Raw genomic sequence first — 26,039 nt, forward strand, 5'->3', positions numbered from 1 at the left:
ATCGTGGTTATATTACTGGACTAGTTACCCAGAGGCCTGGACTAATAATCCGGAGTTCATGAGTTCAAATCCTACCATGATAGCTGGGGAATTTAAATTTAATTAAATAAAATCTGGAATAAAAAAAACTTGTATCAGCAATGGTGGCCATGAAACTACCGGATTGTCGTAAAAACCCATCTGGTTCACTAATGTCCTTTGGGGAAGGAAACCTGACGTCCTTACCCGGTGTGGCCTATATGTGACTCCAGACCCACAGCAATGTGGTTGATTCTTAATCGCCCTCTGAAATGGCCGAGCAAGCCACTCAGTTGTACAATCTCACTACAATAAGTCATAACAAGAATAAAACCGGACGGATCACTATGCACCAGACACGACAAAGGCAAATCAAGCCCAGTCAACCCTGCAAAGTCCTCACTAATATCTGGGGCTTAGGAACATAGGAATATAGGAACAGGAGTCGGCCATTCAGCCCCTCGAGCCTGCTCCACCATTTGATAAGATCATGGCTGATCTGTGATCTAACTCCATATACCTGACTTTGGCCCATATCCCTTAATACCTTTGGTTGCCAAAAAGCTATCTATCTCACATTTAAATTTCGCAATTGAGCTAGTATCAATTGCTGTTTGCGGAAGAGAGTTCCAAGCTTCTACCACCCTTTGTGTGTAGAAATGTTTTCTAATCTCGCTCCTGAAAGGTCTGGCTCTAATTTTTAGACTGTGCCCCCTACTCCTAGAATCCCCAACCAGCAGAAATAGTCTCTCTCTATCCACCCTATCCGTTATCCTTAATATCTTATAAACTTCGATCAGATCACCCCTTATCCTTCGAAATTCCAGAGAATACAACCCCAATTTGTGTAATCTCTCCTCGTAACTTATCCCTTGAAGTCCGGGTATCATTCTAGTAAACCTACGCTGCACTCCCTCCAAGGCCAATATGTCCTTCCAAAGGTGCGGTGCCCAGAACTGCTCACAGTACTCCAGGTGCGGTCTAACCAGGGTTTTGTATAGCTGCAGCATAATTTCTGTCCCCTTGTACTCTAGTCCTCTAGATATAAAGGCCAGCATTCCATTCGCCTTCTTGATTATTTTCTGCACCTGTTCATGACACGTCAATGATCTATGTACCTGAACTCCTAGGTCCCTTTGGACATCCACTTTTTACCTTTTTTACAGTTTTTACCTTTTTACCATTTGGAAAATACCCTGTTCTAACCTTTTTTGATCCAAAGTGGATGACCTCACCTTTGTCTACATTGAATTCCATTTGCCACAGTTTTGCCCATTCAAAATTGGGAGAGCTGTCCCACAGACTAGTCAAGCAACAACCTGACCTAGCCATACTTACAGAATTATACCTTTCAGCCAATGTCCCAGACTCCTCCATCATCATCCCTGGTTATGTCCTGGCCAACGGCAGGACAGACCCAACAGAGGTGGCAGTGCGGTGATATCCAGTCAGGAGTCCTCAGCATTGACTCCGGTCCCCATGAAATCACATGGCATCAGGTCAAACATGGGCAAGGTATCCTCCTGCTGATTACCACCGACCGTCCTCCCTCAGCTGATGAATCAGACTTCCTCCATATTGAGCACCACTTGGAGGAAGCACTGAGGGTAGCAAGGGCACAGAACGTACTCAGGGTGGGGGACTTCAATGTCCATCACCAAGAGTGGCTCGGTAGCATCACTACTGACCGAGTTGGCCGAGTCCTGAAGGACATAACTGCCAGACTTGGCCTGCGGCAGGTGCTGAGCGAACCAACACGAGGGAAAAACCTACTTGACTTCGTCCTCACCAATCTACGTGTCGCAGATGCATCTGTCCATGACAGTATTGGTAGGAATGACCACCGCACAGTCCTTGTGGAGACAAAGTCCCGTCTTCGCACTGAGGACACCATCCAACGTGTTGTGTGGCACTACCACCGTGCTAAATGGGATTGATTCAGAACAGATCTTGCAGCTCAAAAATGGGTATCCATGAGGCGCTGTGGGCCATCAGCAGCAGCAGAATTTTTTCCAGCACAATCTGTAACCTCATGGCCCGGCATATTCCTCACTCTACCATTACCAACAAGCCAGGGGATCAACCCTGCTTCAATGAGGAGTGTAGAAGAGCATGCCAGGAGCAGCACCAGGCGTACCTAAAAATTAGGTGCCAACCTGGTGAAGTTACAACACAGGACTACATGCATGCTAAACAGTGGAAACAACATGCTATAGACAGAGCTAAGCGATTCCAAAACCAACGGATCAGATCAAGCTTTGCAGTCCTGTCACACCCAGTCATGAATGGTGGTGGACAATTAACGGGAGGAGGAGGTTCTGTGATCATCCCCATCCTTAATGATGGCAGAGTCCAGCACGTGAGTGCAAAAGACAAGGCTGAAGTGTTTGCAGACAGAAGTGTCGAATGGATGATCCATCTTGGCCCCCTCCCGATATCCCCACCATCACAGAAGCCAGTCTTCAGTCAATTCGATTCACTCCACGTGATATCAAGAAACGGCTGAGTGCACTGGATACAGCAAAGTCTATGGGCCGCGACAGCATTCTGGCTGTAGTTCTGAAGACTTGTGCTCCAGACGAGCCGCACCTCTAGCCAAACTGTTCCAGTACAGCTACAACACCGGCATCTACCCGACAATGTGAAAAATTGCCCAGGTATGTCCTGTCCATAAAAAGCAGGACAAATCCAATCCGGCCAATTGCTGCCCCATCAGTCTACTCTCAATCATCAGCAAAGTGACGGAAGGTGTCGTCGACAGTGCTATCAAGCGGCACTTACTCACCAATAACCTGCTCACCGATGCTCAGTTTAGTTTCTGCCAGGACCACTTAGCTCCAGACCTCATTACAGCCTTGGTCCAAACATGGATAAAAGAACTGAATTTGAGAGGTGAGGTGAGAGTGACTGCCCTTGACATCAAGGCAGCATTTGACCGAGTGTAGCACCAAGGAGCCTGAGTAAAATTGAAGTCAATGGGAATCAGGGGGAAAACTCCATTGGCTGAAGTCATACCTAGCACAAAGGAAGATGGTAGTGGTTGTTGGAGGCCAAACATCTCAGCCCCAGGACATTGCTGCAGGAGTTCCTCAGAGCAGTGTCCCAGGCCCATCCATCTTCAGCTGCTTCATCAATGACCTTCCCTCCATCATAAGGTCAGAAATGGGGATGTTTGTTGGTGATTGCACAATGTTCAGTTCCATTCGCAACCCCTCAGATAAAGAAGCAGTCCGTGCCCGCATGCAACATCCAGGCTTGGGCTGATAAGTGGCAAGTAATATTCGCGCCAGACAAGTGCCAGGCAATGACCATCTCCAACAAGAGAGAGTCTAACCACCTCCCCTTGACATTCAACGGCATTACCATCGCCGAATCCCCCACCATCAACATCCCGGGGGTCACCATTGACCAGAAACTTAACTGGGCCAGCTACATAAATACTGTGGCTACAAGAGCAGGTCAGAGGCTGGGTATTCTGCGGCGAGTGACTCACCTCCTGACTCCCCAAAGCCTTTCCACCATCTACAAGGCACAAGTCAGGAGTGTGATGGAATACTCTCCATTTGCCTAGATGAGTGCAGCTCCAACAACACTCAAGAAGCTCGACACCATCCAGGACAAAGCAGCCCACTTGATTGGTACCCCATCCACTACCCTAAACATTCACTCTCTTCACCACCGGCACATCGTGGCTGCAGTGTGTACCATCCACAGGATGCACTGTAGCAACTCGCCACGGCTTCTTCGACAGCACCTCCCAAACCTGCGACCTCTACCACCTAGAAAAGCAAGAGCAGCAGGCACATGGGAACAACACCACCTGCACGTTCCCCTCCAAGTCACACACCATCCCGACTTGGAAATATATCGCCGTTCCTTCATTGTCGCTGGGTCAAAATCCTGGAACTCCCTTCCTAACAGCATTGTGGGAGAACCTTCACCACACGGACTGCAGCGGTTCAAGAAGGCGGCTCACCACCACCTTCTCGAGGGCAATTAGGGATGGGCAATAAATGCCGGCCTCGCCAGCGACGCCCACATCCCATGAACGAATTTTAAAGAAAGGGTTATGTTTCAGAGGATTCTACATTGTATTGAGTTTTTCGCCTGGCACTTTTAACAGCTGCAACAAATACAACGCTGCAGCTGCACAGGATATCCCTCCCACACAGTTGCGCACATAGCTTTGAGACTGCCCTCAATACTTAATTAAACCTGAGCAAACAAAATGGGACGATGACAGTGGCTCAGTCCCGCAGCTGGAAGTTCCATCCTGCCCCACTTGCCCCTGCCGATGTAGAAAAATCCAGGCCAAACCCTTCCAAGCAGTGACTTTCCTCAATGCTGATAAGAGGAGAAATTTTCTGACTTTGCACTTTTGACAGGGAGCCTCGCACTCTCGGAGCCCATATTGGAAATTAGGTTGCGGCTGTGCGCAATTTTCCAAATATTTCAAATTAACAGCTGGAAAACTTGAAGCTTGTGCCCAGAATGCTATAGATGGTCCTGGTAGGTGAAGCTTCAGCCCCGAACCACAATGTCATTAAAATTACCCCAAGTTTTCTATAATAGATAAAGAAATCCCTCCATATCTAAGCTCCAGAGTTATCTATCAAATGATGGCAATGATGAAGTTGTGCCAGATCTGCCATTTATCTGTAACAACAGATTCTGCTGGTATGAAGTTGCAATGAGCAAGTCTGTACTCAGTTCAAAACAGGTTGGAGAATTCTGGGGCTGAAATTGTTCTACGCCAGTAGTGCAGAACGGGCTCATAGAGCATCAGCAATCCGTTATACACTGAACTCGATTTTCTTTTCCAATTCACTATGAGCCCACTTTGTGCTACTGGCGTGGACCTATTACACCCACTGTTTTTCTTGGCCACCTTGGGATCATGGGTATAATTATTGTCTCTTCAATCACATCTTGTGGATTTACTCTGCCAAAAGATTGTTGACTATTTTGGCTATTGTAGCAAAATTTCTTGTTCTAAAAGATTGCCAGGAAGTCTGCCACCGCATCTGTTGAATAACATGTGAAATGCCTTAGGAAGGAAAACCCACTTTTGTGATTGAACCTTGTCACTGTCCAAAGCATCCTCCATGTTGTTCTGTATCACTATGAGGTGTTAAGCAGAAAGGGTACTGAGGTTTGAAATCAATACAAAATCTGTATAGCGTATTCATACAGAGGTGAAAATGAGCACATCCTTGTTTATTTGTGTACCTAGAAGCTGTGTTTATTTGTGTACATTCCTATAATGGTATTGTCTGCCCAGGCCCTCAGTGACTTTCAGACAGTTGGCTTTTAAAGGGCAGGGTCAGATGCACAACATTGAGTTAGCTGATGATTAGCGCCACAAATCTTACAAAATATTTCAAAAATCTTTTGGAAATCTTTAAGCAACTAATGCTAGGGAAGAAAAAACTTAGCCTGTTTACCAAGAACTGTTTTCTGGTACACATCAGCAGAATGAACTGCACTGCTCCAGACAATGGGGGTGAGGTTCCTAATTTAAGTGAAAAGTTGATGTGAGTCACACAAACTTTTTAAGTGAAATTATTGACAGGAGAAATTTCAACCTCAATGTGAGTAAAGTGTAATGCAATACCAGGTAAAGATCTTCTGCTGGTGGCTGGGAAAAGATCACATACCTGTATGGTTACAGTGAGGTGCCGAACTCTTGATGGAAGAATGTCTCATGGGTGTCTCCCTATCTGAATGGCTGCCTATCCATTTATTTATGGAGGTTGAACAAACGAAAAAGAATTATGTTAATGAGGCCTCATTGAATAGCATCATTGAAAATCAAATATCAACTAAAGCACAAACCCAATATATTGTAAAAAATATCTATCCACCATTACAAAGATTCAGGGAATTGTATTCTCAGTGATGTCACAATGTAGATTTATTAATGAAATCATGTAGTTTCTTGCTGAAGTATTTTGTTAAATTAAAGCAGATAAAATTAGAAATTAAAATTTAAAATAAAAATGATGAAAGTGGTTGAAGTTTTTTTTATGAGACAGTGACAACAGCTCCAAATCAAAAGACTTAAAGCAAATCCATCAGACTTAGATATCAATACAGTGTAGAATTGTACTAGGGATATAAACTAGCGGGCACAACTCTAAAAGGGGTACAGGAACAGAGAGATCTGAGGGTATATGTGCACAGGTTGTTGAGGGTGGCAGGGCAGGTTGAGAAAGCGGTTAAAAAAGCATATAGGATCCTGGGCTTTATAAATAGAGGCATAGAGTACACAGAGTATGGAAGTCATGATGAACCTTTATAAAACACTGGTTTGGCCACAGCTGGAGTATTGTGTCCCGTTCTGGGCACTGCACTTTAGGAAAGATGTGAAGGCCTTAGAGAGGGTGCAGAAGAGATTTACTAGAATGATTCCAGGGATGAGGGACTTTAGTTATGTGAATAGACTGGAGAAGCTGGGGTTATTCTCCTTGGAACAGAGATGGTTGAGAGGAGATTTGATAGAGGTATTCAAAATCACCAAGGGTCTAGACAGTGTAGATAGTGTAGACCATTCCCATTGGTGGAAGGTCAAGAACCAGAGGACATAGATTTAAGGTGATTGGCAAAAGAACCAAAGATGACATGAGGAAAAACGTTTTTACACAGTGAGTGGTTAGGATCTGGAATGCACTGCCCGAGGGGGTGGTGGAGGCAGATTTTAAAGGGGAATTGGATAAGTACTTGAAAGGAAAACATTTGCAGGGCTACGGAAATAGGGCGGGGGAGTGGGACTAGCTGGATTGCTTTTGCATAGAGCCGGCACAGACTCGATGGGCCAAATGGCCTCCTTCCGTGCTGCAACCTTTCTATGATTCTATAGGGATCATATGATATATAAGTTGCAGTTCAAATGGAGAATTACTCTGTTGCATATTTTAAATTAATTTTTGCAAAATTACAGCTGCTCTCAGTCTGTGCTACCTCTTATCTAGTTCCACTACTTATATCAGGGTGTTTGTGGAACATGGTGAATTCCATAATTGGAAGGAATGTAAAACATGGTACTGTGGCTTGTACAACTGCTATGTGCTTCCTAAAGTTGACCACAGCATCCAGTACTCACTTTTACCTAATAGATGTACAATGGCGTTTTTTGCATTTGATATGAATAATATGGATACAGATTTTTCTGGATTGTTTTTCTTGCTAGTTCTTTTACTTATTTGAATTGATTATTTCAATATTTATTGATAGTTACATCCTTGCAGACAAGAGATTTTCCAGTTAACCGGTCTATTTTAGTTGTTAATTTTAAGAGATAACCAACTTGATAAAATTAAAAATTTCCTTCCTCTTATCCAGTTGTTAGTGACAGCTACTTACAATCAAATGATACTAGTTATCCACTGGAGAAAAGAATCCCCTATTATTTAAATATGGCTTTCATTTGTAATTAAGAGATAAAAATCTTGTGGGATTTCTGGAAATTCTCAAGTGAATGAATACTGATAATTTAATTGTTCCATCAGAACTAAGCTTTTACAACAAGGTTTCCTTGTTTGCTAGACTAGAATGAAGTGAATTGCTCTTCAAGTTTCTCTGCCATTTAAAACAAAAATCGGTAAACTTGGAACAAAATTTCGACAGTGGTCACAGGTAGACTTTTCAATTTCACTAAATACTATTGGAAAACACTTAAGCTGAAACTTAAACAGTACTAATTGTTTTTGTTTCTGCTGGAACTTGTTTCCAGCTTAATTCCTTATCTTTCCCTATACCATACATACCTAAATTGACTGATTACCTGCCTCAGTCTAAGGCACTTTCCACCACCCTCTACACCTGCAACAGTTCTGAACACTCTGAACTGTGCAAAAGCAGCCCTCACTTTCCCCTGTAAATTATGGAATTCATTATTCATCGCTAAACAATCAGAATTCATCGTGATTCTGGTCACAGTGGGCAGGTGAAAAAATTGTATTGTCGTGGTTTTTGGCGGGGGGGGTCAAAATTAATTCTTTAGGAACAATATTGCAGGTTGAAGTTCTGGTGAGCAAAGGTTATTGGTACATCCTGTAAGCCTTTGGTTGTCTATATGAATATGATTGTAACAAATCATAAGAAGTCCTGTGCGATCATTTTACCTCAGCAGCTCCCATTCCATGCAGCTCATCCCTTTTTTAATCCCTTCTATCTTCAATACTGCCATGGTAACAGTCACTACCTGTGTGCTTCGATTAAAAAAAAACCCTTAAAGACAGAATTGGCTGAATTGCACAGTGGACTACAGTCTGCTATTAATTCAGTCACTTAATTTAAATTATCCGATAATTCAATTTTTTTTAGCACTAAATTCCCACTTTGCTGTGTTGTTTATGTTGCTTACTTCAAATAATTGGCTAATTCAATTTTTTGGTCCAAAAAATGATTGAATTATCAGGAGTAGACTAGCTGCAAGAGCTTTTACCACCAGCAGAAAATAGCTAAGTTATACACTGCAGTAGCTTCTCACTGGCACTACTGCTGGTAAGACACCTTTTCCAATGAAAATTCACTACTGGCAGAAGGGCAAAGTTGAGCACATCAGCTCAGCAGTTAAGTGTTGGCCACTTAAGAAGATTTTTTAAAACTACTCCTTCTCCCCAAGTGGGTGAAGACTGGCCCTTTTTGAAAATAAAACTATTTTTGCTGGTGCAGCTTTAGAATTAAGGACACTGCTGAGTCCAAAAAAAATGTGCACATGGATGAACAATTCTGTCAATTCTGACCGCTATTTTTTCATTCATCCACACTGGGACTAATCCATTAATACGTGAGTGGTTAGCAACTGGGAAATGTTTTTACCTGGCAGACTGCGCTATTGTCAGGTCAACCATTGAACCATTGGAAAACTCAGTGGGGGTTGAATTGGATAACCCCCGAAAACGGGTGCTGGGATCGCGGTGCGTAATCAACCCGCGCCCGTTTGTTGCGATGCAGGCAGCATGTAACATTCGTGCTGCATGCTGTTTTAAATGATTGCTGCGTGCAGCCAGCACTACCTATGCTGTTCATTGGCTGCAAGCATCAGCAGGGGGCCCTGACATCGCGAGTGGCTCGCGCTTCTTAAAGGTAGCCTGCACCTCTTAAAGGGGAGGTGCACTGTGGCTACAAGAAGTGGTGGGAGTCATTTGTGAAGTGATTCAGTGCTCTAATACTTTGAAGAATGGCTGCACCTGCGAGAGAGCGTGCACCAAGGTTCTCTGCTGATGCACTAGAGGCTTTGGGGTAAGAGGTGGAGAGAAGGAGGGGCCTCCTGTATCTATAGGGGGCAAGAGGCCCTCCAGACATATGCTCAAGAGGCAGTGGGAGGAAGTAGTGGACGAGGTAAATGCAAGGAGCATAGCTCCAAGAACATGGATGCAGTGCAAGAAGAAGTTCAATAATTTAACACAAGTTGTCAAGGTGAGTGAGTTCAAGTTTCAAATGGCATATCATACCAAAAGCACCATTAGCATCATCCACTGCTCAATTCACTACACCCCCATCACCCACCTACCAACAAACTCTTTCAATCAATACTCAACCGTTCAAATCATATGCTTCATCTCACCCTCACACATTACCACTGTTGCAAGCCTCACACCCACAACTGACAGGTCACACACACTGGAAGCCATTCAACCATGACAGCCACATCACCCAAACATCTTGCAGGACACTCACTGACACTCTTCCCTCTTGCAAGAAAAGGTGGCGCATAACAGGAGGCAGCAAGAAAGAACTGGAGCAGTCAAGTGCGCCTACACGTTTTAACCCCCATGGAGGAGACAGTGTTGGCCATCATTGGAAGGGCCATTGCTGAGGCCATGGCCACTGGCGGTGCTGGAGGGATTGATGATGAGGGTCTCTGCATACCTAATCCTCCTTCTCTCTTCCACTTCTCCCTCATCCCACAATCTTTTCTGACTCACGTGTTGCAGATGGTGTGAGCACACATGTCTTGCTTTCTCCTCTCCCCGCTCCACAACTCAACCCGTGTACCTTTGTCATTTCAGATATCCAAGAACTGGAACCTACCCAGTCAGAGGAGGCAGAGGAAGAAGACAGTGATGATGAAGACACACCGTCATTCGATCTTACACTTGCAGCCACCAGCTTAGAGACTGACACTGTACGTACTTTAGAGGCTAGGATAGAGGAGGGATCTGCATGTGATGAGACACCAAGCACAAGTACGCAGGAGCCAAGGCGGGGGGAATGGATACCGCAGGTGCCAGTTCGCCAGAGGGCAAGGTTGTACACTAGTTCTGCTGCAGAGGAGACAGATGATAACTTCGATGGGCCAGGCTACAGAAGAAGGCTGATAGGCTTACACAACCAAATGCTTGGTGCACTTGGTGCCAGAAAGCCTGTGCACAGTGTCAAGGAGCATGGGGGACCAGCTCCAACTTGGCACAGGGCTTTGCGCAGAGTTTGGAGCCCATCCTTTCCCACATGGAATGAGCGGTCAGCTCCATCAGCACACCTGTGGAACCCACCATAATGCAGCATCTAATGGCCGATGTCACAGCTTCCATTGCAGCACAAACATTTGCCATCAAAGGTCTGACTGCTGCCTTGGAAGCTCAGACTGCGGCTATTGTGGTTCTGGATACCACCGTGGAACGGGGCTGCCAGGGCGTCACAGCACTCCAGCAATCTGTTCTCTAACAGATTACCAGGATTACTGAGGCGCCTGGGAGAGTGGCAGTGACGCCAGGGAAGACGAACCTGCTGTCCTCTCTCAGGGTGACATCATTACTGCTCCCAGCCCTGCCACTCCGCCAGTGCCCTTGCTGTTGCCTGTCAACCAGCCAGCCCAGACTGCTGCAGCCCAGGCTGAGATGGTGCAGTCTGAAGCTGGGCCCTCTAGGCCCAGAGCTGCTCATGGTCGTCCTCCAAGGCCATCTGCACGCTCCTAAATTGAATGGCAGCAGCCTGCCACCACCCATGCTCCAGCCACTGGGGAAGCATCTCATAGGAGCACTAGGGAAGGTAAAGGCACACGAAAGACAGACACTAAGGGAATGTACAAGGGTGAATAGTCTCATTTTGATTGCATAATTTCATGTATTAATTTATAAATGTGGTTTTGAATTTGCATTTGGTGGTGGGTTTTATTTCTGCGATGAGCATATAGACTGGCCAAACCAAATTAGCAATAATACTGTGGAGGATGAATTCCTGGAGTGTGTACGAGATGGTTTTTTAGACCAGCACGTTGCAGAGCCAACCAGGGAACAGGCTTTCCTACATTGGGAATTGTGCAATGAGAAGGGGTTAATTAATAATCTTGTTGTGCGGGGTCATTTAGGGAAGAGTGAGCATAACATGATAGAATTCTTCATTAAGATGGAAAGTGAAGTAGTCCTATCTGAAACTAGGGTCCTAAATCTAAACAAAGGAAACTACAAAGGTTTGTGGAGTGAGTTGGCTATGATAGATTGGGGAGCTTGATTAAAAGGCATGATGGTGGATAGGCAATGGCTAACATTTAAGGAACAAATGCATGAATTGCAACAATTATACATTCCTTTCTGGCGCAAAAACACAAAAGGAAATGTGGCCCAACCATGGCTAACAAAAGAAATTGAGGATAGTATTTGATCCAAACAGGAGTCATTTAAAATTGCCAGAAAAAGTAGCAAGCCTGAGGATTGGGAGCAGATTAGAATTCAGCAAAAAAGGACCAAGAGATTGATTAAGAGGGGGAAAATAGAGTATGAGAGTAAACTTACAAGGAACATAAAAGTGGACTATAAAAGCTTCTACAAGTATGTAAAAAGAAAAAGATTAATGAAGACAAATGTAGGTCCCTTACAGTCAGAAACAGGCGAATTTATAATGGGGAACAATGGCAGAGCATTGAAACAAATACTTTGGTTCTGTCTTCACGAAAGAGGACACAAATAACTTCCCAGAAATGCTAGGGAAACAAGGGACTAGTGAGAAGGAGGAATTAAAGGAAATTAGTATTAGTAAAAAAAATAGTGCTGGAGAAATTAATGGGACTGAAAGCCGATAAATCCCCAGGGCCTGATAATCTGCATCCCAGAGTACTAAAAGAGGTAGCCATGGAAATAATGGATGCATCGGTTGTCATCTTCCAAAATTCTATAGATTATGGAACAGTTCCTGCAGATTGGAGGGTGGCAAATGTAACCCCACTATTTAAAAAAGGACGAGAGAAAACAGGGAACTACAGACTGCTTAGCCTAACTTCAGTAGTTGGGAAAATGCTCGTCTATTATAAAGGATGTGATAACAGGACACTTAGAAAATATCAACGGGATTGGACAAAGTCAACATGGATTTATGAAAGGGAAATCATGTTTGACAAGCCTACTGGAGTATTTTGAGGATGTAACTGGTAGAATAGATAAGGGAGAACCAGTGGATGTGGTTTATTTGGATTTTCAGAAGGCTTTTGATAAAGTCCCACATAAGAGGTTAGTGTGCAAAATTAAAGCACATGGGATTGGTGGTAATATAGTGGCATGGATTGAAAATTGGTTTACAGACAGGAAACAGAGAGTAGGAATAAATGGGTCTTTTTTGGGATGGCAGACAGTGGCAAGTGGGGTACCGCAGGGATCAGTGCTTGGGCCCCAGCTATTCACAATATATATCAATGATTTGGATGAGGGAACCAAATATAATATTTCCAAGTTTGCTGATGACACAAAACTAGGTGGGATCGTGAGTTGTGAGGAGGATGCAAAGAGGCTTCAAGGCGATTTAGAAAAGGTGGGTGAGTGGGCAAATACATGGCAGATGCAGTACAATGTGGATAAATGTGAAAGGCAGAGTATTATTTAAATGGTGATAGATTGGGAAATGTTGATGTACAAAGAGACCTGGGTGTCCTTGTACACCAGTCACTGAAAGCAAACATGCAGGTGCAGCAAGCAATTTGGAAGGCAAATGATATGTTGGCCTTCATTGCAAGAGGATTTGAGTACAGGAGCAAGGATGTCTTACTGCAGTGAGACCACACCTGGAGTATCGTGTGCAGTTTTGGTGTCCTTACCTAAGAAAGGATATACTTGCCATAGAGGGAGTGCAGCGAAGGTTCACCAGACTGATTCCCGGGATGGCAGGACTGCCGTATGAGGAGAGATTGGGTTGACTCGGCCTGTATTCATTCGAGTTTAGAAGAATGAGAGGGGATCTCATTGAAACATATAAAATTCTGATAGGGCTAGACAGACTGGATGCAGGGAGGATATTTCCCCTGGCTGGGGGGTCCAGAACAAGGGGTCACAGTCTCAGGATACGGGGTAGGACATTTAGGACTGAGATGAGGAGAAATTTCTTCACTCAGAGGGTGGTGAATCTTTGGAATTCTCTGCCACAGAAGGCTGTGGAGGCCAAGTCACTGAATATATTTAAGAAGGAGCTAGATCGATATCTAGACACAAAAGGCATCAAGGGGTATGGGGAGAGAGCGGGAATATGGTATTGAGATAAAGGATCAGCCATGATCATATTGAATGGCGGAGCAGGCTTGAGAGGCTGATTGGCCTACTCCTGCTCCTATTTCTTATGTTCTTATGCTGTCCTTGCCCTGCTTTGAGGTTACAGTTGTGGCTGAAGCAGTTAACAAACTTCAGTCACGACCTGTTTTGTGATCCGCAGGCATCTGATGCACTGGTCATCGTTGAAGTTGAGGTAAGAGAATTGGTCCCAGACGACCCTCCGTAGATACGGCCTCCTGCTGAGTGCCCTGCTCCTCCTCCCCCTCCCTCTTCTGGCAGCTTGTCCTGGCCTCTCTTCATTCTCCCAGTCATGGTCAATTCCCAAAGGAAGCCCGACCAGGCCACCCATATCTGGAAGCAACTTTTCTCAGCACATTATTTTAAATGCCATTAAAAGCACTGCAGGACCAGCCAGACCACTCCCTGTAGAATATTGAAACTTTAGCCAAGTATAGGAAACATCCAAAATCATGTACAATTGCACCAACAGCCAGAATAATCCAGCAACTAACCTGTAAGTACTTCATGATCCCTTTAAATAACGCTGGTGGGGGGTCCTTCATGCCGCTTAAGTCCTGTTCAGCTGAGCGAGGTTAAAACAGGGCATTGACTGGAGCGTGGAGTTCCAAAATTTCACCAGTTGCTTCAAATCTGTGTTGCTGATTCGCGTCATCATCTTCCTACTCTACATGCTGCCAGCGGTCGTTAGGTGCGGGCGCAAACCTCTTTGCCAAGATGTTGTCCTGTGCACTTCCCGTCAGAAGCACACGCATCTTGGATGCCATTTTTGGGACTTAGGTGCCCGCGTAGCGCCTACAAAACGGGTGCTAAACAGCCCAATTTCACCCCCCCACCCCCCCCGCCCCTGTATTACTTACCTCAGCAAGAACAGAAAGTTGACTCATCATAACCAAATGGTTAATACCATTTAGATGCAGGCATAACCATTCCTAATAAGAGAGATAGAATATGACTTTGTAGCAAGTCTAATCCATCGAATCAGCTGAGCATTCAACACTTCACATACAGCTGATTCTACACAACACATCACATTTTTATAAATGTCTTATAAATGTTTAGCATTAAATCTTAGTCATGGGCACTTTAGTTCCAAAGTTAAATTTTCCTTGGGAATGGGTGCTGCAGTAGATTTAGCACAGTGTCCTTTTACCTCTGGGAGCTGGGCACAGATCCAGACTGAATTTGTTGGCTGTATAGGCTATATTCAAAATAAAGTTGGTTAGTCTCAACCCAGTGGCCAGCGGACATGAGCCCACTGTCTAACTAAGGAAGTTGTGATGAACCTTTATAAAACACTGGTTCGGCCAAAACTGGAGTATCATGTCCCGTTTTGGGCATGCACTTTAGGAAAGATGTGAAGGCCTTAGAGAGGGTGCAGAAGAGATTTACTAGAATGATTCCAAGGATGAGGGACTTTAGTTATGTGGATAGACTGGAGAAGCTGGGATTGTTCTTCTTGGAACCGAGAAGGTTGAGAGGAGATTTGATAGATGTATTCAAAATCATCAAGGGTCTAGACAGAGTAGATAGAAAGAAACTGTTCCCATTGGCAGAGGGATCAAGAACCAGAGGACATAGATTTAAGGTGACTGGCAAAAGAACCAAAGATGACATGAGGAAAAACTTTTTTAAACAGCAAGTGATTAGGATCAGGAATGCGCTGCCAGAGTGGGTGATGGAGGCAGATTCAATCATGGCTTTCAAAAGGGAATTGGATAAGTACTTGAAGGGAAAAAAATTGCAGGGCTACGGGGATAGGATGGGGGAGTGGGAATAACTGCACAGAGCCAGCATGGACTCAATGGGCCAAATGGCCTCTTTCCGTGCTGTAACCTTTCTATGATTCTAAATTGCCCCTTATTCTAGACTGATTTGGTAATCTCACTCAGAAAGACCACACGGATGGCTGGTATAGGAAATGTGCTAAGCATTCGTACACTTGTCCTATGGCATAATTTCAAGATCAGAGTATTTTTTGCTTCAAATATGTCAGAAGATAAAAGAAACGTAAACACATCAAAGACAGCCAACAGAATAGTAGGACATATATTGACCAATTGTTACATTTAAAATATACTTAAATAATGAAGATAGAAGCAAACAAATATTATTGTATTATACAAAGATAGTTTAATTGTGCAATTAACAATTAATAACCATCCCCATCTGAACATTTTTGCATAAAGAAAAACTGTGATATGCTTTAAAAAAGGTTTTAACATAGTCAGATTTAACAAAATAATTTGTGATCTCATAGTTCCACATAGCAAGATAACTCATAAAAACAGGTACACTTGTAATCTTCATACAGAAATTTACACTGAAAAAAGCTTCAATCCATTGTAAACTGAAGGAAGACACATTGCAAAACATCTATTTTTGTGTGAATTTTATAAGTTATCTAATGTATTTTATTTTTATTGACCTATGTTCATTTGCATGATGGTTTAACATTAATATAGAAAATTGCATACACCATAAAGAGTGAAGCCCATGGTATGAATTGCTTTGATAACATACAGCAGTTTTTAGGCAAATTTTAAAGCACAATTTTTCAATTGAAACTTTTAAGACACTTTGTATCACTGCCCATCAAAATACATTTATAAATAGAAAAAGTCAGTATGAAAAAGCACAATGTTACATGTAACAGAAACTTCAAAAAATTAATTACATCATGAGGCTAAGTTTTCTGAAAATAAATAATCTAGACTACACAAATTTTAAAAAAAGTTGTGTTTCACATTTTAAAATCAGGTAATGACAAGACTCAAAGTTACAGTGATTGCTCTCTTGCAGAATAATTGAATGATGGCAGTGCCATATTACACAAGGCAATTATTGGCATATTTTCCATTAACACTGCATTTTGCAGTGAGCAGTTTCTTCCTTTTTTTTGCAACTTTGATGATATATAGCTAAGCACAAAGTATCCTCATCCACAATTTTGTTAATTTTCAAAAGGCCAGATTTTTCTTATAAGTTGCAAAAAACATACTGGTTTGAATGGAGCACTGAAACTGGAGTGTTTGATCCATTCAGAACTCGGTAATCTGTGATTATTTGTGGAAAGCTCCTGAATCAGCATTTTAAGTCTGACAGCCAATACAGTCAAACATCATACAGTACCAGTTTCCTCTGTTGGTACTTTGTACAGAAACTGTCATTAATCAGTAAACAGCAGTTACAAAAATGTTCAAGGCAATCCCAAATACTTCATATGTAGCTGCTTGTTTGCTTGAAAAAAAACTGAAAAACTTCTAGTGCAGTCTGCATTATCCACAGGAGAATTGTTCAGTCTTTTACTGAGATTATTTATCAGTTTTTGTGCAAGTTTGTAAAGACAAATTGGTCTTTCTGATGAATAATGCAGGAAACGAGACGGTTTTTCATATAATTATACATCAGTGGCACAATTTCAAAAAAGAAAAGTTTGTGTGATATCAGGGTCAGTCTTTTGGTTCCTGATCAGAATCTAAGTTCTTTGTAGTCCCTTCTCCTGACAAGGTATCTTCTACTTTAACGGAATATATTTCTTTTGAACTTTTGCCTTCCTCGCTTTCCTCTGAGTCCTCCGAGTCCTCCAGCAATTCTTCTTTTTCATACTCTGCCACATCCACCTCCAAACCTGCATGGTCCTTCAGTTTGCCATGATGCTTTAGATGGTAACGTTGGTTTTGAAAAAACTTTATGATGGTATACTTGGGCAGGTCAAGTTGAGCTGACAGAGTCTGAATTGCTTCTTCGTCTGGGTACAAACCCACATCCTGTATAAAGCTCTGCAAGATCCCCAGGGCTTCTACAGAAATCTTAGTGCGAGATCTGGGCTTATGACGACTTTCATCTTCTGATTCTGCTGGTGTTGTTGTTGGCTGTTTAGGTGCAAGTCGGGGTGCTGCTGGCTGTTGCTGTAGGCAAAAAAAAAATGAACTGTTCATAGCACATTACTGTGTTGTTAAAATTAAAATATTGAAAGCAACCAAGCAAATTTACTGTACATGAAATTAGTACTCAAGTGATTTTATTCCCATCCGCTTTCAATCTTAGTACAATGCAGAAGAACAATGAATGGCACTTTCTTCTCTTATGTTTTTCATGTTAAATAGCAGCAAATCACTAACAATTAGCACACAAAGTGGTCTTCATAAAAAATTCCTCACCGAAGATAGCCCTCTTAGCTTATGTAGATAAATATTGCAGTTGGATAAGGTATACTAACCTGAATTGGTTCTGCGGAAACATGGATGATGTGAGATGGTCGGTCTCCATGGTGATGGATCACATTGCTTTCTTGCTCATAAATGGCATCTCGTTCAGCCTGAGGAAGACTCAGAAACCTCCTGATCATTGATAAGTTTTCCCAAAGAGTCCGATTCTCTGGTGAAGGGTCTTCTTTCCAACGTAAAAGCTCGCATAACCATCCCTTGGTGACAAGAATGTGAATAAAGTAAAAACACATTAGTTTTCCACTTTATTCTATTCAGAGTATAATTTAACAAAATATACCAAAAAGTAACCATTTAAACACAATGGATAAAGAAAGAAAGTACTTGCATTTATATACCCCAGGATGTCCCAAAGCACTTTACAGCCGTTGAAGTACTTATTTGAAGTATAGTCACTGTTGTAATGTAGGGAAACACGACAGCCAATTTGCCCACAGCAAGCTCACAAGAACAGCAATGAGATAATTACCAGATAATCTGTTTTATCTGATGTTGGTTGAGGGGATAAATACAGGCCAGAATACTAGGGAGAGCTCCCCTGCTCGTCCTCAAAATAGTATCATGGACTCCTTTACCACCTGACAGGGCAGACGAGGCCTCGGTTCAATGTCTCACCTGACATACAACACCTCTGACAGTGCAGCACTCCTTCAGCATTGCTCTGGAGTGCCAGACTAGATTTTGTGCTCAAGCCCATGGAGTGGGACTTGAACCCACAATCTTCTGACTCAGAGGTGACAGTCTGTAATGTTAAGTCATATCATCTGTTTAGATGCAAGTTGGGTTGCTGCTGATTGTTGCTGTAGGCAGGAGCGCAACCGACAAATGAACTGTTCATAGAATACTGCTGCGTATAAAGTATAGGTGCTATAATTTAAATATTGCAAACAACAAAGCTACTTTACTATACGTTAACTTTGTAAGGTAAGAATTTTTTAAAAATTCATAGTAAAGATAAATATGCAATATATTTGTTGTACAGTATTTAATTCCAAGATGTATCCTTATCATAAGAACAGAAGAAAGTATTGAACAAGGAATGAACATTCAGCCCATCATGCCTGTTTCTTCCACAAACTATGCACTATCTGTTCTATCTTGTAATCCAGCTAATCAATTTAATCTCCTCAGGAATGGCTCTGCAGAGTTTATCCCTGTCACAAAGGGAAATTCCAGAATATGCATTATTCTTGTTAGGCCGGTTATCTTCCATTACTATGGTCGAAGCACCAGAGGAATCATCATGCTGCATACAGCATTTGATTATCACAATCTATATTCTCTAGCAATAGATTTTCTTCCCACCCCTGCACCATTACCTTTGGAGTCCTTCAAAGATCTATCCTTGGACCCGTCCTCTGATCTACATATTGCTCCTTGGCGACATCATTGGCAGGCATGGAGTCAGTTTCCAAATGTACGCTGATGACATCCAGCTCTACTTCTCCACTGCCTCCCTCGACCGCTCCACTGCCTCTTTGCTATCAGACTGCATGACTGACATCCAGAATGTCATGGATGGGCTGCAATTTCCTCCAGTTAAACATCAGAAAGACTGACGCCATTGTCTTCAGCCCCCACCACAAACTCTATATCCTTGCCACTGATTCCATCCCTTTCCTGGCCATTGTCTCAGTTGGATCAGACTGTTCGCAACATCAGTGTCCTCTTTGACCCTGAGCTGAGCCTCTGCCTCAATAACCTCTCCTTCACAAAAACTGTCTACTTCCATCCCCATATTATCATCCGCCTCCACCTCTACCTCAGGTCATTTATGGCTTAAATCTTCACTGATGCCTGGGTCACCTCCACACTCGATTACTACAGCGCTCTCATGATGGGCCTCCCATCCTTTAACTTCCTTAAACTTTAGCTCATTCAAAACTCTGCTGCCCACACCCTATCCGGCATCAAGTTCTGCTTGCCCATCAACTTCTCTCCTCACTGACCAACATTGGATCCCAGTCCCTCAATTCCTCAAATTTTAAATTCTCACACTTGTGTTTAAATGTCTCCATGGTCTCACTCCTCCCTATTTTTGTAATCTCTTCCAATGCTCCAGCCCCACCCTCCTGAACTCCCTATTCCTATGACTCCAACCTCTTGCATATTACCCTCCCTTCACCCCACCATTAGCAACTATGCCTAAAGCTGCTTAGATCCCACTCTCTTAAATTCCCTCCATAAACCCCTCTGCCTCTCCACCATCCTTTCCTCCTTTAATACCCTTCTTAAAACTGACCACTTTGACCAAGCTTTTGGACACCCCTTCGAATCTCTCTGTCTTTGGCTCAGCGTCCATTTTTTCCATATGCAGCTGTGAGGCACCTTGGGATGTTCTTCTGCATTAAAGGTGTTATATATATATGTATATACAAAGACGGAGAGATTCGAAGGGGTGTCCAAAAGCTTGGTCAAAGTGGTCAGTTTTAAGATATACACAATTTGTTGTTTTCCTCATAACCTCCAATCTTGTTCTTATCCAGATAAACGTAACAATTGAATCTGATAAAGTATTGGGAGATAGAGAAAAACCAGTAGCTGGACAACATACATCTGTGGAGAGTATTTCATGCAGGGCACACTGAACTCTGCCCTTGAATTCACAAAATGCACTCCCGCTGTAGAAAGATTTGCACAAGGAGCACTAATTTCAAAAATCGAACCTCTATCATAGTATCAAAGTGGATGCAGCACAGGAGGAGGCCATTCAGCCCATCTTGCCTGTACCAGCTCTTTGAAAGAGCTATCCAATTATTACCACTCCCCTGCTCTTTCCCCATAGGTCTCTAAATTTTTTCCTTTCAAGTATTTATCTAATTCGCTTTTAAAAGTTACTTTTGAATCTGCTTCCACCACCCTTTCAGGCAGTGCATTCCAGATCGTAACAACTCGCTGCGGAAAAAAATGTTTCCTCATGTCGCCTCTGGCTCTTTTGCCGATCACCTTAAATCTGTGTCCTCTGGTTACTGACCCTTTTGCCACTGGAAATAGTTTCTCCTTATTTACTCTATCGAACCAATTCATGATTTTGAACACCCCTATCAAATTTTCCCTCAACTTTTCTGTTCTGAGGAGAACAACCCCAGCTTCTCCAGTCTCTCCACATATCTGAAGTACCTCATCCCTGGCGCCATTCTAGTAAATCTCTTCTGCACCCTCTCTAAGGCCTTGACATCCTTCCTAAATTGTGGTGCCCAGAATTGAACACAATACTCCAGCTGAGGCCGAACCAATGTTTTATAAAGGTTTAGCATAATTTCCTTCTCTATAGTACTCTAAGCCTCTATTAATAAAGCCAAGGATCCCATATGCTATTTTAACAGCCTTCTCAACCTTTTCCTGCCACTTTCAAAGATTTGTGTAAATGCATCCCCAGGTCTTTTTGTCCCTGCATCCCCTTTAAAATTGTATCATTTCATTTATATTGCCTCTCCTCATTCTTCCTACCAAAATGCACCACTTCACACTTCTCTGCATTAAATTCCATCTGCCATGTGTCTGCCCATTTCACCAGTCTGTCTACATCCAGCTGAAATCTACTACTATCCTCTACATTGTTTACTACATTTCCAAGTTCCGTGTCATATAATGAAGCAGTCCATGCCCACATGCAGCAAGACCGGGACAATATCCAGGCTTGGGCTGATAAGTGGCAAGTAACATTCGTGCCACACAAGTGCCAGGCAATGACCATCTTCAACAAAGAAGAGTCTAACCATCTCCCCTTGACATTCAACAGCATTACCATTGCCAAATCCCCCACCATCAACATCCTGGGGGTCACCATTGATAAGAGACTTAACTGGATCAGCCACATAAATACTGTGGCTACAAGAGCAGGTCAGAGGCTGGGTATTCTGCAGCAAGTGACTCACCCCCTGACTCCCCAAAGCCTTTCCACCATCTACAAGGCACAAGTCAGGAGTGTGATGGAATATTCTCCACTTGCCTGGATGAGTGCAGCTCCAACAACACTCAAGAAGCTCGACACCATCCAAGACAAAGCAGCCCGCATGATTGGCACCCCATCCACCACACTAAACATTCACTCCCCTCACCACCGGCGCAGAGTGGCTGCAGTATGCACCATCTACAAGATACACTGCAGTAACTCGCCAAGGCTTCTTCCATAGCACCTTCCAAACCTGTGACCTCTATCACCTAGAAGGACAAAGGCAGCAGGCGCAAGGTGAGTGGGACTAATTGGATAGCTTTCAAAGAGCCGGCACAGCCATGATGGGCCTAATAGAATCATACAACACAGAAGGAGGCTATGATAATGGCCCAGGCATTGCTGGAATGGCGCATCTTGCGGCGAGCGGTGTGAATTGGACTTTTTACCTCGCCCTTCATAGCCCACTATATTTGCGCCGCAAATTGCTGGAAATGCAGATTGATAATGGCGCAGAGATGTCAACGTTGCATCTGGGACCTCATGAACATCATGCCGAATGGTCTGTCTCCTTAACCAATGAAACAAAAGAATACAGAAAGACACAGAGCGAATGTTGGAAAAGGAAACAGGGTAAATTAGAGACAGCATGAGAAGTAAAGAGAGGGAAAGACAGTGGATTAAGAGAGAGAGAGAAAAGAGACAGAAAAGAAAAGTAAGAAAAAGATTAAAAGGAATAAGCAGAAGAAGAGGTCACGATAACCCTGTTGTGTTTGGGAATTTTTGTATTGGTCCTTCTTATGAGTGAATGGCAGGTTAGGGCTGTGAAATATACAAACATTCTTGAGCCATCGAAGTATTGAACCAGCACAATCACCATGATCAGAAACAGTGGAACTCTTTGCATAGGAACATAGGAATTTCTCGACGAAAGAAAACCAAGATCATAGAATCAATCATAGAATCATAGAAAGTTATGGCACAGAAGGAGGCCATTCAGCCCATTGTGTCCGTGCCGGCCGAAAAAGAGCTATTCAGCTTAATCCCACTTTCCAGCACTTGGTCCGTAGCCCTGTAGGTTTTGGCACTTCAAGTGCTCATCCAAGTACTTTTTAAATGAGTTGAGAGTTTCTGCCTCTACCACCCTTTCAGGCAGTGAGTTCCAGTCTCCCACCACCCTCTGGGTGAAAAGATTTCTCCTCAGCTCCCCTCTAATCCTTCTACCAATCACTTTAAATCTATACCCCCTGGTCACTGACCCCTCTGCTAAAGGAAATAGGTCCTCCCTATCCACTTGATCTAGTCCCATCATAATTTTATATACCTCAGTTAAATCTCCCCTCAGCCTCCTTTGTTCCAAAGAAAACAACCCCAGCCTATCCAATTTTTCTCATAGTTAAAATTCTCCAGCCCTGGCAACATCCTCGTAAATCCCTTCTGTGCCCTCTCTAGTGCAATCACATCTTTCCTGTAATGTGGTGACCAGAACTGTACACAGTACTCAAGCTGTGGCCCAACCAATGTTTTATACAGTTATAGCGTAACCTCCCTGCTCTTATATTCTATGCCTCGGCTAATAAAGGAAAGTATCCCGTATGCCTTTTTAACCACCTTATCTACCTGTCCTACTACCTTCAGGGATCTGTGGACATGCACTCCAAAGTCCCTTTGTTCCTCTACACCTCTCAATATCCTCCCATTTATTGTGTATTCCCTTGCCTTTTTTGCCTTCCCGAAATGCATTACCTCACACTTCTCTGGGTTGAATTCCATTTGCCACTTTTCTGCCCACCTGACCAGTCCATTGATACCCAACTGCAGTCTACAGCTTTCCTCCTCACTATCAAACATGTGACTAATTTTTGTATCATCTGCAAACTTCTTGATCAAGCCCCCCACATTCAAGTCCAAATTATTAATATATACCACAAAAAGCAAGGGACCCAGTACTGAGCCTTACGGAACCCCACTGGAAACAGCCTTCCAGTCGCAAAAACACCCGTCAACCATTACGTTTTGCTTCCTGCCACTGAGGCAATTTTGGATCCAACTTTCCCTTGGATCCCATGGGCTTTTACTTTTTTGACCAATCTGCTACGTGGGACCTTGTTAAAAGCCTTGCTAAAATCCATGTACACTACATCAAATGTGTTCCTCTCATCAAACCTCCTTAAAAAATTCAATCAAGTTAGTCAAATGCGACCTTCCCTTAACAAATCCATGCTGACCGTCCTGGATTAACCCGTGCCTTTCTAAATGACGATTTATGCTGTCCCTCAGAATTGATTCCAATAATTTGCCCACCACCGAGGTTAGACTGACTGGCCTATAATTACTCGGTCTATCTTTTTCTCCCTTTTTAAATAATGGTACAACGTTAGTAGTCCTCCAAACCTCCAACACCACGCCTATAGCCAGGGAGGATCGGAAAATGATGGTCAGAGCCTCTGCTATTTCCTCCCTTGCTTCTAGTTCCATCCATCTAGTTTGCCTTCTACCATCCTGGTAGTCGCAAGGTACAACAATAGTGGAGCTGTTGACCATTCAAAGCAATCCAAAGTCACCGTTTTCCTCCCAAGCATGCTACACTTACCATATCATGTCTCAAATCACTCATATGCTGTTATCCTGAAATGTTATTTTCTGAAAGAAATCCATCTAATTTGCATTTGAGTGTCAAAACAGCTTTGCACCCTGAAAATTACTGCCTTCAATAAGAACATAAGAAATAGGAGTACGAATAGGCCATATGGCCCCTCAAGCTGCTCCGCCATTTAATAAGATCAACCGACCTCAACTCCACTTTCCCGCCAAATTTCCATATCCCTTGACTCCCTTAGATTCCAAAACTCTATCTATCTCAGCCTTGAATATACTCAACAACTGAGCAGCCACAGCCCTCTGGGGTAGAGAATTCCAAAGATTCACCACCCTCTGAGTGAAGAAATTCTTTTTTTTTATTCGTTCATGGGATGTGGGCATCGCTGGCGGGGCCAGCATTTATTGCCCATCCCTAATTGCCCTTGAGAAGGTGGTGGTGAGCCGCCTTCTTGAACCGCTGCAGTCCGTGTGGTGATGGTTCTCCCACAGTGTTAGGAAGGGAGTTCCAGAATTTTGACCCAGCGACGATGAAGGAACGGCGATATATTTCCAAGTCGGGATGGTGTGTGACTTGGAGGGGAACGTGCAGGTGGTGTTGTTCCCATGTGCCTGCTGCTCTTGTCCTTCTAGGTGGTAGAGGTCGCGGGTTTGGGAGGTGCTGTCAAAGAAGCCTTGGCGAGTTGCTGCAGTGCATCCTCCTCATCTCAGTTCGAAATCACCCACCCCTAATCCTGAGACTATGATCCCTGGTTCTAAACTCTCCAGCCAGTTGCCTAACATATTCATGATACATAGAACCATACAGCACAGGAGGAGGCCATTCAGCCCATTGTGCTTGTGCCAGCTCTTTGAAAGAGCTATCCAATTAGTCCCACTCCCAAGCTCTTTCCCCATAACCCTGCAAATATTTCCTTTTCAAGTATTTATCCAATTGCCTTTTGAAAGTTACAATTGACTCTGCTTCCACCACCCTTTCAAGCAATGCATTCTAGATCATGCGTAAAAAAAATTCTTTTCATCTCTCCTCTGGTTCTTTTGACAATTATCTTAAATCTATGTCCTCTGGTTACCAACCCTCCTGACAGTGGAAACAGTTTTCCCCTATCTACTCTATCAAAACCCCTCATAATTTTGATCACCTCTATTAAATCGCCCCTTAACCTTCTCTGCTCTAAGGAGAACAATCCCAGCTTCTCTAGTCACTCTGCATAATTGAAGTCCCTCATCCCTGGTACCATTCTAGTAAATCTCCTCTGCACCCTCTCTAAGGCCTTGATATCGTTCCTAGAGTGGCACCCAGAATTGGACAGAATATTCCATCTAAGGTCTAATCTTAGTTGGGGGTTAGCTCTCTAAAAATCGAGCTCAGATTATGAGAAACTCAAAAAAAAATCAAATTTAACATGTGTACAAGTAAAGGGAATGCAATGAATGTGATATATTTGGCCTTTTAAAAGTGTTTGAGAAAGTGCCACATAGGAGTCTTGCTGCAAAGATTAAGACCCACAGCATTAAAGGTAAAGTGGTGACATGGCTGAAGGATAGAAGCAGAGAGTAGGAGGAAATAGATGTTTCACGATTGGCAAGATGTAGCTAGTGATGTGCCCCAGGGAGCTGAGTTGAGACTTTTCTTCATATAGATAAAAGATCTGGACAAGGTATAGAGGGAATAATATCAAAATTTGCTGATGATACCAGATTAGGGGCATGGAAAACTGTAAGGAACAATGTAGGATACTGCAGGAGGACATTGACAAGTTACGGTAGTGGGCAGACATGTGATAAACGCAGTTCATAGGA

General features: G+C 43.3%; 1 protein-coding gene across 5 annotated transcripts in view; it reads right to left on the minus strand.

Annotated features, from left to right (window-relative positions):
- Positions 1 to 15,679: 15,679 nt before the first annotated feature.
- The window catches only part of LOC137342267 (DNA-binding protein SATB1-like), a 123,482-nt gene continuing 113,122 nt past the window's right edge, over positions 15,680 to 26,039 (minus strand). For all 5 annotated transcript variants that reach the window (XM_068006133.1, XM_068006172.1, XM_068006163.1 and 2 more), the window contains 2 exons: positions 17,737 to 17,940; positions 15,680 to 17,425 (listed from right to left, as the gene is read on the minus strand). In XM_068006133.1, the coding sequence (XP_067862234.1) occupies positions 16,967 to 17,425; positions 17,737 to 17,940 (663 nt within the window). In that variant the 3' untranslated portion in view covers positions 15,680 to 16,966. The remainder of the gene's footprint in view (positions 17,426 to 17,736; positions 17,941 to 26,039) is intronic.

This window comes from Heptranchias perlo, chromosome 2 (genome assembly GCF_035084215.1).
Source record: "Heptranchias perlo isolate sHepPer1 chromosome 2, sHepPer1.hap1, whole genome shotgun sequence".
NCBI classification, from domain to species: Eukaryota; Metazoa; Chordata; class Chondrichthyes; order Hexanchiformes; family Hexanchidae; genus Heptranchias; species Heptranchias perlo.